At 45.1% G+C, this 12,556-nt stretch overlaps 1 protein-coding gene across 2 annotated transcripts; it reads left to right on the forward strand.

Annotated features, from left to right (window-relative positions):
• Nucleotides 1-5,684: 5,684 nt before the first annotated feature.
• On the forward strand, nt 5,685-9,093 carry LOC138839651 (melanoma-associated antigen 10-like). Of its 2 annotated transcripts, XM_070039214.1 has the most exons (3): nt 5,685-5,742; nt 7,029-7,119; nt 8,033-9,093. In XM_070039214.1, exon 3 carries the CDS (start codon nt 8,096-8,098, stop codon nt 9,008-9,010), a length of 915 nt encoding a protein of 304 aa, XP_069895315.1. In that variant the 5' UTR covers nt 5,685-5,742; nt 7,029-7,119; nt 8,033-8,095; the 3' UTR covers nt 9,011-9,093. The 2 variants fall into 2 exon arrangements, with proteins under 2 accessions (XP_069895315.1, XP_069895316.1); XM_070039215.1 differs by lacking the exon at nt 5,685-5,742 and having other exon boundaries at nt 7,109-7,129.
• The last annotated feature ends 3,463 nt before the right edge of the window (nt 9,094-12,556 follow it).

The following is a 12,556-nucleotide window of genomic DNA, read 5'->3' on the forward strand; positions in this document are numbered from 1 at the left end:
TCCTGTGGTAAGCTTGGCACATGTCATGTCCAGTTCGGAAGATGCATCCTTATGCCTCAGGAAGTTCTTCTATCCGCATGTCCCACACTGAATTTGACCAATTTGCGTTGTTGTCCTTGGGCAGGTGCAGCTTATGGGAGGATATATAACTACTTCATTTTTCCTGAGAATTTCATTAAAGCCAGCAGAAAGGCTTGGTTTGGTCAATTCTAAGTGATCACAGGAGCTCATTGTGAGCACAAAAGAGACCATTCACTCAAGAATAATGGGGAGCTCACAGAGTTCAGCTCACTCTTCTTGTCAATTTTGGGGGCTTGGTGCTGTCCTGGAAAGCTACATAACAGCAGCAAGACAGCTATCTCACTGCCCCTAATGGATATTCCACAGATCAGCAGGTAATGCTCTTGTGCTGAAACAGGTGCTCAGATAACCCACCACACAAACTCCAGGTGAGGTCAGGAGCCAAGGTGGCACACACACTCATGTGTATTAGAGCCTTCCAATCCTGGAATAGAGGACACCCCACATGGCCCATGCCCATATGTCCTCCATGTAGCCCCAGAGCCTCAGCCTTCCTTAGCCTCCTGCCTGAGGAGCTGACTCCCTTGCTACCTCAGGCTCTCAGGCAGCAGATCCACCAGGGAGACGGGAGCCTCTATGACTCTACTGTACCAAACAGAAAGAGCCCAAGTGAGAGCCTCCAAGGGGAAACTTCTCAGGTATAGGCACTTCCAGATTTCTTTTCTTCACAAGGCCTCTAAACCCTCATCACAGAGCTTCTGCCCACCATACTACTTGTGATCCTCAAGGAAAGCTGTGATACTTCACAGTCAGATGAATCACACTCCTCCCAAGCTTCAGGGATGCCTTCAATCCCAAGGAAAGGCCATGAGTCTGGTAGGTGAGATTGTTTCATGACTGAGGAGAGGCTCCTACCATGGCCTCTTCCTACTCCTCTCCTCACATCCTAAGCACCTTACAGTAGATGCCTGTTGCTGAGATATCGCATTATCCTAAATCCTCACACACCTCCTTCCCTAGTAGCTCCATGCTTTCCTCTCTCCAGGCTCTACTTAATAAGATTTCCAGAAGAAACCATTCCACTGAAGAGGTTATCTGAGAGGCTCAGCTCAGTATGAGGAGTGTGTGTGCTCTTAGGTCTGAGCACCTGCCTGTGTTACCACCCTTCTCCTGTACCCACCTCCCTTCTTCCCTTCAATTCAACTCCACTATATGGTCTTCAACCTAACCCCTCTTGGTAGCTTCTCTGGAGATGCTAACAAACTCCCTGTCCTCCTGTAACAAAAAAGCATGAAGACTACTTGCGGAAATCCACACATTGCTCACTATTTATCCTTTGTCTACTCCACTGGCCATAGTCATTCATACTGGCAGAGTCTCTGAGACAGCAAAGTTCAAACTACACTGTAAGTTTAGATATACATTCTTTGAGAGTCCACTTTTTTTATTTCCTGATGATTTTCACGAAGTCTTGGACTTGTTCCTTAATGAGATGATACTTGGACTATAACCCAGAAGGAAGAAGAAGGATTTCTGAGGACACTTGGCTTTTGATGTTGAATTTTTGTGTGCTTCTTACTGGTAACTGGGAATTGGACATATAAACAAATAGAGGGGCCTATTTATGTGGTCAGAAGTTGGAGTATTCTTCTAAGTGGGGAATGAACATCAACTATCTCTTGAAAGTAAATATATAGACAACTTGGGATCTTCCTAGGTGTCTCATATGGATGCTTAGTGGTCATTCTAGCTTTTATCTGAAAGCCTACTTCACTTAACTTTCTTCCTTTCTTTTTCTTTTGTCAGTAATGGGGCTTGAACTCAGGACCTGGGTGCTGTTGTCCCTGAGCCTTTTCACTCAAGGCTAGTGCTCTACCACTTTGAACCACAGCACCACTTCTGATTCTCTGGTGGCTAATTGGAGATAACATTCTCAGGGACTTCCCTGTAGGGTCTGGTATCAAATAGCAACCATCAGATATCAGTCTCCTGAGTAGCTAGGATCAGGCATGATCCACTGGCACCATGGATCAATTTACTTTCTTTGTGTTGCTTCTTGCCTAGAATCTGCTCTACAGGGAAACACTTGCTTTCGTGTATTGCACCTGTACAGGTGTTCAGGTAGCAGTGATCATGTGGAGCATATTGGGCTCACAGGTGATTTCCCTCCTGTTTCAAATGGAAGGAAAAGATGCTCATCTTCCCAAGAGGATGAGATAGTATTGTAAATGGAGATGCAGAAAATGACTGGTGAGTGACCAAAGAGAACTTTCTCTGCTGCCTTTTTCATAATCATTTTCAAATGAGAAGAGGTAGTTTAGGATTGATACATCTTTATAACAGAGTAGGTACCAGGGAACACATAGAAATTCTAGGCAAATCTTGTATTCTCAGAAATCTTCGAAGAGCCAGGCATGGGTGTCTCTCATCTATAATTCTAGCCATTTAGGAGGCTAAGATCTGAGGATCATATTCAAAAGTATCCTAACAGATAAATTCAAGGCCGTTAATTTCCCATTAACCATCAAAAAGCCAGAAAACGGAGTTGTGGCTCCAGCCTTGAGCAAAATTAGCCAATTGAAGGCACCAGGCATGAATTCCAGTCCAAGTACTGCACATTAAAAGAAGGAATGAAATCCCACCCCTACAAAGAAAGAAAAAATGATTTATCCGATCAGCTACAGTAGCTAATTTTGCTGAGGACCTCAGTTTCTTCAGAAAGCGTAAGAATCCTTACACATTTTCTGAGCTCAAAGGAACACTGCTCTCCACTGTAGCACATGGGATGGTTCCACACACTTGAAAGCCAGCATGAATTTCCATGCTTCCTTATTCCTTTCAATGGCATGCATAGCTCTCATTTCAGCATGCTGGAACACCAAGATGGAAGCATCTCGTTGTGGAGATTGCTCACACAACCAAATTTTACTTCATGGACTCCTGAAATAATCTTTAGTGCCTTAACCCTTTCAAATCCTATTCTTTGAGCCAACACTGGTGGCTCACGCCTGTAATGTTAGCTACTCAGGAGGCTGAGATCTGAGGATCACTGTTCAAAGCTACGCCAAGCAGGAAAGACCATAAAACCCTTGTCTTCAATAAAGCACTCAGAAAACTGGAAGTGGTGCTGCAGTTCAAGCAGTAGAGCACATGCCTTGAGCTGAATTGCTCAGGGATGGCACCCAGGCCCAGAGTTCCAGCTCTATGAACGACAAAAATCAAAAAACAACTTCTAATTGTGCTGAGATTATTTAAATGTTTTCACAGGGAACATAATAGTTCATTTACTCTTGTTTAACAAATGCCTAAAAATGTGTCTATATTTCTGATTTTTCTGTAAGTGAACTCCTGCTCTTGAGGACACTATAAGTATGAATCTGGTATATAATATTTTAAAGCTAATTATATTTTTTCACATGGAGATGTTCTGTATAAGTGCATGCATCATTATCAACTTAAGATACATATTTAACCATGTTCCTGTCTCTTTGCCATTAACTCTTAATAGTAATACATGTAGGATGGTCCCATGACAGCACATATGATTTCTTCCCTGGACCCTGAGAGACACAATCTTGTTCTGAGGTACTTGAAAGGGATAGGCCTGGACCTTATGAGACCTTTGAGTGAACAGTTGGAGAATCCACAGCTAATCTATCTAAAAACCTATTGTATGTTCTGCACAATGGCATGGGAGTTAGGAAGGCGGTGTCCTCAGGAAAATTCCTCCTTCTATACTAGGGAACCCTGAGTGTAACGATCTTCCTCTGAAATCTGCAGTTCAGGCCAGTAGAGAGGTCAGAACTGTCATTGGTGAAAGATAGAATCTGAGGGGGACAAAGGAAGTGATGGACCTAGATAGAGAGTCCCCAAATATTCAGTTTGTACCTGTGCACTTAGATCTGCAACAAAGAGCCATATTTTGTTCAGAGAGTGACACTGAAACCTGTAAACCTCCCCTTGTCAATCCAAAACTCTGTGATTCTCAGAGTGGGACAGAGATTCTTGAAGGGAGGGACCTCCGGTTCTCTGTGGGACTGAGGATACAGAGGATGAGTAAGAAGAAACCCCAATGCCAGTGAGTGTCCCCCAAATAATCCATCTGCACTATGGTCTCAGCCATGCACCAAGGAAATCATGTCACTGAAAGCATTGTCCTAACATCTGTAGGTCTGAGAACTGGAGAGGCCCCAGCTCTAGAAGTGCTCATGCTTTGGGCACATCTGATGATGGAGATAAGAAATCCTCTCTCTGCCAGGCAGGTACCAGTGGCTCACAACTGGAATCCTATCTACTCAGGAGGCTGAGTTTTGAGGATTGGGGTTTGAAACCAGCCCAGGAAAGAAAGCCTGTGATACACTCACCTCTGAAAAACTACAAAAAAGAAAAATGCCAGGAATGGGCTGTGACTCAAGTAGTAGACTACTACCCTTGAGCACAAAAGCTAACAAGAGTGACAAGACCCAGACTTCAACCCTAGAACCAAGCAAGAAACCCTCCTCTCCCTAGAGGTTGTTTCAGACAAAATCTGGTTGAATCTAAGCTGGTATCCCCAAGCCATGCTCATTGAGGCACTAATCAGCTGAGGGCCCCTCCTCCACTAATCTCTTCTACTTTATGTTTAGTCCTTGGTGGGTTTGGAGCTCAAGCTCTTATACTTGCTAGGCAGGCACTCTATCAATTCAGATACCCCAAACTTTTTCCTTTAGCTAGCTTTCAAACAGATCCTGAATCTCAAAGTTCTTCATTAAACTTTCCACATATTCTTGGTGATGAGGCACATCATCACAGTGTCCATTTCATAGTTTGAGAAATGGTCTCCCAAAACTTTAGCCCAGGCATACCTCAAATTCTGATCCTCCCAATCTTGGGCTGATGAGGAGGAATGATTTCAGACATGAGCCGCTGACTCCAGCTAAGCTACCCAGCCTCCTATAGGAGAGGAATTGGCAGGTCATAGCTTTAGTCTAAAGTTCTTTTTTTTTTCTTTGTCAGTTGTGGGACTAGAATTCAGAGCTTAGGCCCTGTCCCACAGCTCTTTTGCTCAAGACTAGCAATCTACCACTTTAGCCAGAGTGTCACTGTCATCTTTTTCTGTGATTGTGTTTAAGAGTATCAAAAGCCGAGCGCTGTTGGTTCACATATGTAATCCTAGCTACTAAGGAGGCTGAGATTGGAGGATCACCGTTGAAAGCCAGCCCAGGCAGCAAAGTCCGTGAGACTCTTAGCTCCAATAAACCACCAGAAAACCAGAAGTGGCACTGTGCCTCAAACGGTAGAATAGTTGCCTTGAGCTGAATAGCTCAGGGAGAGCACCCAGGCCCAGAGTTCAAGCATAACAACCGACAAAACAACAGCAGCAATCTGAAGGACTTTTCTGCCCAGGCTGCATTTGAACCACAATCCTCAGATCTCAGTAGCTAGGAAAACAGGTGTGAGTGGCTGTTTGGCAGCTCAGTGTGCACTTCTTAGGAGGGATTCAGACTCTGAGAGGTTCAGGTGGGAGAGGTGTCTACAAGGTGAACAGAGGAAATCCCACTATGAAGTGTGAAGGAGTAACCTCAGTGTCAGCTGTTGCATAACATTCCACCCCTCCCCCAGCCTCCCCTTCAGATTCCTGTGACCATGGAGACAGTTTTGAACACTAACTTGCTGAGGAGAGACTGTTTGTCTAAGCCGCATCCAGGAGAGAGAAGTTGATCAGCAAAAGCCCTGATTCAGGTAGAAAATCATGAAATAAGTCAACAGCGTCGCTTCTTTCACACTCTCAGTCCTGAGCCCTGGGGAATATCAGGACAGTTGAGCATTCCTCCACCATGTATGCCTTCAACACTCACCGACCCAAGTAACCTTAAGTTTTCCCTCCAGATACTGTGAGAATAACAGCTTTAGTCTAGGGTCTCAGATATAGGAGGTCTTTGGATATCTGAGGGGAAGCAAGAAAGATTCATACTATTTGGCAGGTCCCCGAAAAATCTATATTCACTCTTGTTCTTGGCTACGATCCTAAGGGCCTCTGAGAAGGTGAGGAGTCTACCTTTTTTCACGCACTCCTACTGCAATGGACTGAGAAAACCTTTGAAGTCACTGGTATGGAGAGGTCAGGACTCTGTATGGCCTATATGAGTGGATCACACACTCATGGTGGATTGAGTCTGGGACATTCACTTCCACCATTGAGTGATAAAGGAAATGAGAGCTTGGGCTGGTCAGGGCCAAGACTTAAGGAAAGGACCTTGGACTCCAGGTTAAGGGAGACACATAGGATGTCTGCCCCTGCTGTCTGTCCAGGGAGGCCCTGTGCTTTCTCACCAGGGTAGTCTTGTCATACACATGTTTCTAGGTCGTACAGAGTTAGGTATTACGTACACAGATAAATACTGAATTTAAAAGAGGGATCATCCAGATACTCACTGAAGTCTCAAGATGGAGACTCATGAAGAATTGAGATTGGCCTAGAAAACATATGACCCTCAGATATCCTGACAGTTGTGAAAGCCCCAGATTATGAGAGGTGTGGAACTTGTGCCTGGATTGAAGGGGAGGACTCAGGTATGAACACAGGGATATTTCAGGTCACATCAGAGGTAGACCTCCACTCCCTCATCATCCTGGGGAGGCCCAGAACAGCATGCCTAGATTCAAGGTACCTCACTTTAGCCTCTTAGGCTCATTTCCAGGAGGAGAGGAACTTGGTCTGAAGACTATGTCCTCTGCCCAACAGAGCCCTTAGAGAAGACCAATAACTCCTTTTCAAGATGCAGGGAAACTACTTATATTGTAAGACCAGAGTGGCTGCTGCAGCACTGTGGGGAGCAAAGGCCATCAGTGCTATGTGAGGATGGCAGGAAAATGTAGTTTGGTCTGTAAGACTAGATGTGAAATTGACTATAAATACCTGGAGAGACCCTCGCAAAAGAAAAGCCCTGTGTCCTTCCCTCTCTTTCAGACTTGGGAAATCTCTTCTGGGTGTTCACATGAAGTGTTTATATGTTTCTATCTCCCAGGAATCAGGACGCTGAGTCCTAACACTGAAGAAATTCAGTGAAAAGAACCTGATCAGCAAGAGGGAGTGTTCAGAAGCTGTGTGGAGTTAAGGTGAGGACAGGTATAAAGCCCAACTCATACACATGGACATCACTAACAGTCTTCCACTCCTTTACCTGTGAGGAAAGCCAGAAAGCATAGGAGCATTCACTTCCCCTTACATCTTTGTGTTTTCTCAGAGAAATAAGATTTTTGCTTTGGGATTGCAGCCTTAGGTCCTGAGAGAGAAAGTTCCCAACCTGACAATTAACGAGGAGAACACTGAGGCAGTCCTATAGTAATATGGCCACACTGCATGCTGTCAACTTTGTTCTTTCCCCTGGTCACTTGTGATGACCCTGCCTTGCCTTTTCTTCCATTATATCGACCTGGACCCTGCTTGTAAGTGCGTGCCTAAGGCGACACATCTACAGGGGAACTTTAGGCACATAGAGTGAGTTCAGTGGAGGCTGTCTATTGCAGAACATTAGAGACCTTGCAGTCTACCTCCCTCTCACTGTCTAGCCTGGAGGCCCCATGATTTCTTTGCATGCCGGAGCCCAAGGGATAGAGAGGTCTGACTCACTGCCTGCTGAACATACTCCAGGGACCAGGAGGCCAAGGTCTTGATCTGAAGAACTACCCTCATGTAATCCAGCAGACAATTCTCTGCTAGGGTCAGAATTTAAGATTGAGGTGCATATGATGAAATGTCACCATATGCTCCATCGATTCACCCCCCAACACAACTCCACATCACTCAGCACTACATACCCCACCAGCACCACAGAGACTCAGATTTACTCAGCTTCTTGTGCCTTCTAGAATTTTTCCCTCAGTGTAGGCTTCAGTCAATAGACACAAGAGGGGGACAAGAATCTATTTGGTCTTAAAGCTAGAAAGGGAAGACCAGGAGTAATTGCTAAGGGAGCTGGCAAGAGGAACATTGTCAGCTGAAACTGCTTCCCTGCTTTCTCTCCCACAGGCCTAGGAGTCATCATTGAGCTGCACTCCACCCTCTGACTAGCTATCCCCAACGACAGCCAGGATGCCTTATACTCAGAGGACCCTTCCCTCTGAGCTACAAAGAGGCCCTGTGGCCCAAAGCCAGGCCACAGGCCTGGTGGGTGAGGAGGAGGCCAGGGACTCCACTCCTACTACTCTGTTGTTCCGATTTCTAGCTGAAGTGTCAGTTACTTTCCTCCTGAGTGAGGTCATTGGGGAAGCTAATGAGGAAGATCAAGAACCCCACATTCAGGAAAGGGAAGATGTGCACCCTGACGATGATGAGATATTGCAGAATGCCCTGCAGAAAGAGGCCCTAGCATTGGTGCGATACCTGTTACGTCAGTACAATTCATGCCAGCCTGTTACTGATGTGGATATGCTGAGTCGCATCACGGGAGGTTACCGGCCTCACTTCCCTGTGATCTTAGACAAAGCTTGTATCTGTATGCAGCTACTGTTCGGTATTGACGTGAAGGAGGTGGACACTGTCTTCCACACCCACGTGCTTGTTATAGCCGCAGGTATCACCTACGATGGTGTTCTGAGCCATGTGCAGGGCATGCCCAAGACGGGTCTGCTGATAATTGTTCTGTGCATCATCTTCACGGAAGGGGGCTGTGCCACTGAGGAAGCCATCTGGCAAGTGCTGGAAAAGATGGAAGTGTATCCTGACAGTGAACACGTTATTTTTGGAATACCTAGGAAGCTGCTTATGGAAGATTTTGTATATGAGCAATACCTGGAGTATCACCAGGTGCCCGGTAGCGACCCCATTGCCTTTGAGTTCCGGTGGGGCCCAAGGGCTTATGCAGAAACCACACAAAGGAAAGTCCTGGAACACTGGGCCAAGTACAGCGGGATTGACCCAAGCTCCATCCCTACACTGTATGAGGAAGCTTTACAGGAAGAAGAGGGAGCAAATACCAACGATAGCACTTCTTTAATAAAAGAGTGACTCTTCCTCATTTGAACTCAGTTAGGAAATTGGTTCCACCTTAACATCCCAGTGAACCAGCGATTTACTTGGGAGGGGTTGAAATGTCAAGTGAAATAAATTACAATATAGAGAAGCTCACTGTGAATACTTGCCTCAAACATTTTCTCTGTGACACAACACAAAAAACATATACATTGTCTTGATTTGGGTTGGGGATATGTCTATTTGTATGGGAAAGTACATCTTAAGGATAAGTCCCACTATGCAAAGACTGCTTTCTTCTGCTAACCAGTATTTTAGCATCTACTCTTGGTAATATCTTTAATTATCACATAATTTGGTAGGGTTTTAGGCCATAATCTTAGGAAGAAAAAAATATGTATTGAAATGAACTCAGGAAATAGAGGGAAGAAATTTTTTGCTTTGTTGCTGTTTTTGTTTTCTTTTCCTTTTGTATGTTTATCAATCTTTAGGAGGGTAATGGGGACATATAAAGTGTGAGACAAAGAGTGAAAAAATGCAGCAGTGGTACTTACCCAAGACACCATGTTTTGAGAACTGTACAATTTGTGGGTGGAACGGAAGTGAAAAACTGGGAGAGATTGAGGGAAGGTATGACATCTTCTAAAAAGAAATGTGCTCTTCATCTGTGTATCACCTTTTTATAATAACAGTTTTTAATAATGTAGAATAAAAATTATGCAAAAGGCTCTGAATGTGGCTAAGTGGCAGAATGCTTGCCTAGTATGCATGAAACCTAGGTTAATACCTCAGTCCCACAGAAACAGAGAAAGCCTCAAGTGGTGCTGTGGCTCAAGGGGTAGAGTGCTACCCTTGAGCAAAAGAATCTCAGGGACCATACCCAGGCTTTGAGATCAAGACCCATGACTGGCAAAAAAAGAAAGAAGTTATGCCGGCACCAGTGGCTCATGCCTATAAACCTACACAGAAGGCTGAGATCTGACGATGGAGATTTGAAGCCAGCCCCAGCAGAAAAGTCTGGAGTCTCATATCTCCAATTAACCACCGAAAAGCTGAAAGTAGAGCTACAAGTACAAAAGCTCAGGGCCTGAGTTCAAGCCCAGGATCAGCACACATAAAATTATCAAGTTATATCATTTGCGGAGAAATAGATGGAACTTGTGTAAAAGAAGCCAAATTGAGAGTAAGGTTGCATCTTTTCTCCTATATACAGAATCTTATCCCTCACCAATAAAATACAACAGGAGAAAAGCTAAATGCAAAATGGGGACTCTCTTGTGGGAGGTCATCTGATGGCAATGTATGGCTCAATGATAGAGTGAATGATTTTTCAGTATTATAGAAGGACAGTACATATATGGATATATCACAATAGAAAAATTAAGCCCAGTTTAAAAGAAATGTTAAAACTAAAAACAATGATAGCAATGGGGAAGCAGTTGGCAGAGACACAAGGAGCTGAACTTTGATTCAAATTCTAGGATCTGTCCTTCTAGGAGATTCTTCACAACCAGCTTTTGCCAAGTGACTTCTAATGAGGAACTTTTCCTGAATTTTTTGACAATTCAGTTTGGTTGCATGTCCTCCTGAGGTGCATATCTTTTCTTTCTTTCTTTCTTTCTTTCTTTCTTTCTTTCTTTCTTTCTTTCTTTCTTCCTTTCTTTTCTTTTCTTTCTTTCCTCATTTCTTTTTTTTTGGCAGTCCTAGAGCTTGAACTCAGGGCCTAGGCATTGTCCCTGAACTTTTGCTGAAGGCTATCACTCTACCACTTGAGAAACAGCACCAATTCTGGATTTTCTTTGTTTATATGGTATCCAGGAATCAAACTAGGGCTTCATGTACGCTAGGCACTACCACTTAGCCACATTCACAGCCCTGCATGTCCTCTGATACGTCCTGCAGAAGAGTGACATGAACAATATCCCCTCGTGGAAAGGACTAGAATCAAATACCATTAGAAATGACTGCCTCTGCCCTTCACTACAGCTCCAGCACTCACAAGCATAACTCACTTCTTGAAGTTAGCAGAGGAAGGCCGCAGACATACACTGCTGCTGCTCAAGTTGAGGGCATAGGAAGGGACTGAGATGACCTGTACAGGGCTAGGCCCTCCCTTGCTGTGAGCCTTGAGAGACACTAAGATAGAAGACCAGGCAGCTGCTTTGTGAGTTTACATCAGATTCTAGGAGAGATTAGTGGTTAAGTAGTGTGAGCCCTGCCTCAGCTGAGCAGATAGGTGCCTATCATATAGGAAGTAAAGAGGCACTAAGCTCAAGGACCAGTACTGATGGCGTTCAACCTCATTCCTATTTTTAGACTCATGAATATCCTGCAACTGGTCCTTGCCCATTCAAGGAACTCAAGCAAACATGAATCCCACATCACCTTTTCCAGGAGTAGTGGCTGAGGTAGTTATGGAGGTTCCCATCTGATCACATACCTAGGTGAAAACAGAGGTTCAAATAGATTGCATGAAGTCTGTCCATAGGGGACAATCTGTCTTTTATAATTTGATCAGTGGTGGGGCTTGAACTATTGGGCTGGATGCTGTTCCTGAGCTCTTCAGCTCAAAGTGAGTGCTCTACCATTTGAGCCACAGTGCCAGTTCTGGTTATCCTGGTGGTTAATTGGAGATAAGAGTCTCACACATGGGGCTGGGAAGTTGGCTCAGTGGTAGAGCACTTGCCTTGCATGCCTGAGGCCCTGGGTTCGATTCCTCAGCACCACATAAGCAAAAAGAAAAAAGCTGGAAGTGGCGCTGTGGCTCAAGTGGTACAGCGCTAGCCTTGAGCTGGAGAGCTAAGGGACAGCACCCAGGCCCAGAGTTCAGGCCCCACCACCAGATCAAAAAAAAAAAAAAAAAAGAGTCTCACACACTATCCTGCCTGGGATGGCTTTGAACTGTGTTCCTCAGATCTCAGCCTTCTGAGTAGCTGCGATAACAGGCATGAGGCCCAGGTGCCTGGCACTGTCCATTTTCATACCTGGCTTCCACATGGCTTTTTCTCTTCAAAGACCCTAGACGAAGCCTGTTGTTCTCAGGTTGTCTTGAGGCCAAAAGAAGACCTGTTTAGAGCAGGAAGGTGCTGCATTCCCTCGATGATCCCTGGTGTAAAACTGAGCACCAGAGTGCAGCTGAAATAATTGAGAACCATCTATCTGCATTCCACAGCTCCTCTGCTTACACTCTAGAATCTTCTCAAGTATACCCCACAGAGAGATCAGTCATTCCAAGGATGTGACCAAGGATGTGACCAAGGATGTGACCCCAAAGATCCCCTGGGACAGTCCAACCCCATTCTTGCTGTAAGCCCTCAGAGAGTTAATGTCGGGTGACCAGGCAGCTGATTTCTGACTTATGCAGGTGGGTTTGGTAGAAAGAGCCCTGCCTTGGGGCTGGGAAGGTGACTCAGTGGTAGAGCGCTTGCCTTGCATGCTCAAGGCCCTGGGTTCGATTCCTCAGCACCATATAAGCAAAAAGAAAAAAGCCGGAAGTGGCGCTGTGGCTCAAGTGGTAGAGCACTAGCCTTGAGCTGAAGAGCTGAGGGACAGCGCCCAGGCCCAGAGTTCAGGCCCCACGAC

Source organism: Dipodomys merriami, unplaced genomic scaffold (assembly GCF_024711535.1).
Source record: "Dipodomys merriami isolate MVZ:Mamm:240054 unplaced genomic scaffold, mDipMer1.0.p SCAF_3, whole genome shotgun sequence".
Lineage (NCBI taxonomy): Eukaryota > Metazoa > Chordata > Mammalia > Rodentia > Heteromyidae > Dipodomys > Dipodomys merriami.